This window comes from Thecamonas trahens (assembly GCF_000142905.1).
Source record: "Thecamonas trahens ATCC 50062 unplaced genomic scaffold supercont1.8, whole genome shotgun sequence".
Classification (NCBI taxonomy): domain Eukaryota; order Apusomonadida; family Apusomonadidae; genus Thecamonas; species Thecamonas trahens.
In genome coordinates, this window is record NW_013657672.1 from 418,274 (window position 1) to 422,696 (window position 4,423).

The 4,423-nt window shown below is 66.0% G+C and overlaps 3 protein-coding genes across 3 annotated transcripts; 2 read left to right on the forward strand and 1 right to left on the reverse strand.

Moving 5' to 3' along the window:
- Positions 1–83: 83 nt before the first annotated feature.
- AMSG_02137 (uncharacterized protein) lies at positions 84–1,631 on the forward strand (the record flags this gene model as incomplete). The annotated part of the gene is made up of 2 exons (XM_013905708.1): positions 84–1,389; positions 1,450–1,631. The coding sequence occupies 2 exons, from the start codon at positions 84–86 to the stop codon at positions 1,629–1,631; spliced, it is 1,488 nt and encodes a 495-aa protein (XP_013761162.1).
- A 15-nt stretch (positions 1,632–1,646) lies between these two features.
- On the forward strand, positions 1,647–3,721 carry AMSG_02138 (ADP-ribosylglycohydrolase). Its single transcript, XM_013905709.1, has one exon. The coding sequence runs from the start codon at positions 1,672–1,674 to the stop codon at positions 3,115–3,117; it is 1,446 nt and encodes a 481-aa protein (XP_013761163.1). The 5' UTR covers positions 1,647–1,671; the 3' UTR covers positions 3,118–3,721.
- Positions 2,954–4,360, reverse strand: AMSG_02139 (uncharacterized protein; the record flags this gene model as incomplete). The annotated part of the gene is made up of 1 exon (XM_013905710.1): positions 2,954–4,360. The coding sequence occupies one exon, from the start codon at positions 4,358–4,360 to the stop codon at positions 3,131–3,133; it is 1,230 nt and encodes a 409-aa protein (XP_013761164.1). The 3' UTR covers positions 2,954–3,130.
- Positions 4,361–4,423: the final 63 nt, after the last annotated feature.

Consider the following 4,423-nt stretch of genomic DNA (forward strand, 5'->3'; position numbering starts at 1 on the left):
TCCTGAGCGGTGGTGCGTCTGCTGGTGATGGCGGCCACTACGGGGCTGGTGGCGACGGCGGTCGCTACGTGGCCGGCGGTGGTATGTCTGCTGGTGATGGCGACCATGCCATGCGTGCCGGTGATGGCGTTCGTTACATCCCGAGCGGTGGCGTGTCTGGTGGCGACGGCGGTCGTTACATCCTGAGCGGTGGTGCGTCTGCTGGTGATGGCGGCCACTACGTGTCTGGTGGCGACGGCGGTCGCTACGTGGCCGGCGGTGGTATGTCTGCTGGTGATGGCGACCATGCCATGCGTGCCGGTGATGGCGTTCGTTACATCCCGAGCGGTGGCGTGTCTGGTGGCGACGGCGGTCGTTACATCCTGAGCGGTGGTGCGTCTGCTGGTGATGGCGGCCACTACGTGTCTGGTGGCGACGGCGGTCGCTACGTGGCCGGCGGTGGTATGTCTGCTGGTGATGGCGACCATGCCATGCGTGCCGGTGATGGCGTTCGTTACATCCCGAGCGGTGGCGTGTCTGGTGGCGACGGCGGTCGTTACATCCTGAGCGGTGGTGCGTCTGCTGGTGATGGCGGTCGCTACGTGGCCGGCGGTGGTATCCCTGCTGGTGATGGCGACCATGCCATGCGTGCCGGTGATGGCGTTCGTTACATCCCGAGCGGTGGCGTGTCTGGTGGCGACGGCGGTCGTTACATCCTGAGCGGTGGTGCGTCTGCTGGTGATGGCGGTCGCTACGTGGCCGGCGGTGGTATCCCTGCTGGTGATGGCGACCATGCCATGCGTGCCGGTGATGGCGTTCGTTACATCCCGAGCGGTGGCGTGTCTGGTGGCGACGGCGGTCGTTACATCCTGAGCGGTGGTGCGTCTGCTGGTGATGGCGGCCACTACGTGTCTGGTGGCGACGGCGGTCGCTACGTGGCCGGCGGTGGTATGTCTGCTGGTGATGGCGACCATGCCATGCGTGCCGGTGATGGCGTTCGTTACATCCCGAGCGGTGGCGTGTCTGGTGGCGACGGCGGTCGTTACATCCTGAGCGGTGGTGCGTCTGCTGGTGATGGCGGCCACTACGTGTCTGGTGGCGACGGCGGTCGCTACGTGGCCGGCGGTGGTATCCCTGCTGGTGATGGCGGCCATGCCATGCGTGCTGGCAATGGCGGCCACTACATCCTGGGTGGTGGCGTGTCTGGTGGCGACGGCGGCCACTACGCGTCCGGCCACGGCACATCTGCCGGCCACGGCGGCCATGCCATGCCTACCGGTGATGGTGATCCACACGTGCATGACAGTGGTATCCCTGCGGGAGATGGCGGTCGCTACATTGCAACCAGTGGTGTATCTGCTGGCCACAGGGTTCACCACATCTCGAGCAATGACGCCACCGCCGGCGACGGTGCTTGTTACGTGTCCCGCTGTGGTGACTCTGGTGGTGATCGTGACCGCCTCGTCCCAGGCGGAAGTGACGATGGCGGGCTCATCTCCCCCAGCGCCAACGACCATTCTGCCACCGACCCACACCTTGATCCGGCCACCAGGCTCCCGCTTGCCTCGCCCTCGACCCGCCCACGTCCGGGTGACATTGTTCTTGTTCCATTCCCGGGCGCCCTCCCCACCGGCCTGCACCCACACCCGTAGCCCAGGTGAAGACCACTCCACTTGCATCTCTTCCTCTCTCATGTCAGCCTCCCCTCCCTCCGCTGAACTCTCTGCCCGCGCCCGCGGCGGCATGGTCGGCCTCGCCGTGTGCGACGCCCTCGGTACCTCGGTCGAGTTCTGCGCCCGCGGCTCCTTCCCGCCCGTCACCGATCTCCGCGGCGGCGGCCCGTTTGATCTCCTTCCAGGCCAGTACACCGACGACACGGCTATGGCTCTTGCCTCGGCCTTTGTCCTACTCGACTCCGGGTGGCGGTCTGATCCTCACCATGCTGCCGCTCTCCTCGATGCCTACGCCGAGTGGTGGCGGAGCGGCCACTGGTCTCCCAACGCCCGCTGCTTCGACATCGGACGCACCGTCTCGGCCGCGCTACGGGTCTATGCTGGTCACGCCGATGATTTATCTTCTCGCGATGCTTGGCTCGCCCGCGCTATGGCTGGTGATGCCGACGACGACCGCAGATCGGGCAACGGGTCGCTGATGAAGGTGCTGCCGCATCTGCTAGCCTCGGCTGCTGCCGTTGCGACCGCGCCCGACCCGGCCACTGCCGCCACACGGGTCATCGCTGCCGCCGTTGACGCCTCGCGACTCACCCACCCGTCCGCCATCGCCTCTGACTGTATCTCCATTTACGGCATGATGGTGTTTGGCGCCCTGCTCGGCTACGAGACCGACGCGGCGGCGCTGATGCCGGACGCCGACGGCACGCCGTACACCCTGCCGGGCCTCGACCCGTCCAAAGTTTGGGCCTCGCTCTGCGAACCAGTCCGCAGCATGCTTGCGACACGCGCATATGCCACGGCTATGCCCGACGAGTCTGGCGATCCCGGCGAGGCCATCACAGCCTCCGGCTACGTCCTCAAATCGCTCGAGGCCGCCATGTGGGCGCTCAACCATGCCAACGGCTCGTTTGAGCGAGGTGCGACGCTCGCTGTCAACCTTGGCGATGACGCCGACACTGTCGGTGCCATCTATGGCGCACTGGCCGGAACGCTCTTTGGCGAGGCTGCTATTCCCGAGTCCTGGCGCAGCGAGCTGGCACACGCCGCGCTCCTCGCTGCAGTTGGCGAGTGGCTTGTGGCCATGCCGTCGCTCGACGCCGACGTGGGCGCTCTGACATCAGAAAATGCCGGTGCCACCGCTGCCGATGCGCTCCTCCGCGTCGTCGAGTCCGGATACCATGCTATCTACAACAAGTTCTCGCCTGGCCCCGGCCCGCCGTGCGTGTGGCCGGGCGGATACCCGTCGACCGACGCCATGCAGACTGACGTCGACGCCAAGTTAACGGCTGCATTTGCGGCAGCTGCCGATGCCGAGCCTGGGTACGACTCGGGAGTCCACGACTGCATCCTGGCCACATTTTCCAAGCAGGCCGCGGCCGACAAGGCGATTCTGGAACGTGCACTGCGCGCGCGCCCAGCTCGCACCTCGCTGCTTGGCGCCATCAAGCTGGCCAAGTCGAGTTGAACTTGCTTGATGGCTACTTGTGCTTGGCCCGTTTCAAGTTGGCGTGGCTCTCCGCGTCGTCGCGGCGCCGCTTGCCCGGACTTGACCCGGCGTCGCTCGGTGCGGGCGACGGAAAGTCACCAGGAATGCCAGAGACACCACTCACACCACCGAGGAGCTGGCGGGTGAGCGGGCCCATGGCAGACGAGCTTGGGAGCGCGAGCGACGGCGTGACGCCAAGGCTTGGCGAGGTGCCAGATGCCGACGCAACGGAGGCCGACTGTGAACGCGAGCGGCCTGTAGAGCTGCCGAGATTGAGCTTGAGATTCTTTTTGTACCTCGCGGTGGGCGTAGTCGAATCGTGTCGGCCTGCCGCAGCCTGCGGCGTTGTCCCACCCGACGGTGGCGGATGCGCCTCAACCTGGGGCACGTTGACCGATGGCCGCTGCGGCGATGCCTGAGCGGCGGTGGCCTGCCCCACCGGGTCACGGACCGAGATCATGGCGTAGGATGGGTCTGTCGGCTCGCCGGCTGGAGGCGCGGGGTCGAGGATGCCGACTGCCATGTTGCTGATAGTCTGCAGCTGCGCGCGAGTCCGCGGGGTAAAGATGTTGTCATCACCGGGCGTCTCTAGTAGCGACGACGCGCCAAAGATGCTTGAAGGCGAGAGCAGCTGGGTTGCTGCTGACGGCGGAAGGAGGAGCGTTGTCGAGCCAAGCGAAAAGATGGCCGACGGCGGCGGCTCGATGACGTTCACATCGCCTATGCTCTGCATCGCATGCGGAAGGCCGCTGGTCTCCACCGGCGGCGACGAGCCGGCGGCTTGCGACGGCTCGTTTCCTGCCGGGTTGACCAGCATTGACGAGGCCGCTGCTGGCGGTGCGCCCTTGACCACGCACTCCTCAAGAATGCGCATCTGCTGTTCTGCGGCAGAGACAGCGCGCTGGGCGACGGCAAGAACAGCCCGGGCGCGGTCGACCTGCTGGCGGGCGCTGTCGAGTGCCTCTTCAGCGGTGAGAATGGCCTGCTCCTTGCGGCGCATAGCGGTAGATACCTTGGCGGTGCCTGGCGCCGAGTAATGCTCGTCGTATGCCTCATCGGTCACCTCCTCGTTGGGAATGCCCGTCAGCAGGGCCACGGCCGAGTCGACGCAACTGCCCTCCGAGGCGTACGAGTAGACTTCATCCGCGGACACCCTATCCCGCGAGATAAGCAGGACAATGCGGCAGCCTGTAAGAATGGACAGCTCCATGGCCTTCTTCATCACTCCGTACTTGCGCTTGACAAACGTGGTCTGTCTCGGGCACCCATGCAGGGCGGCGGGTTT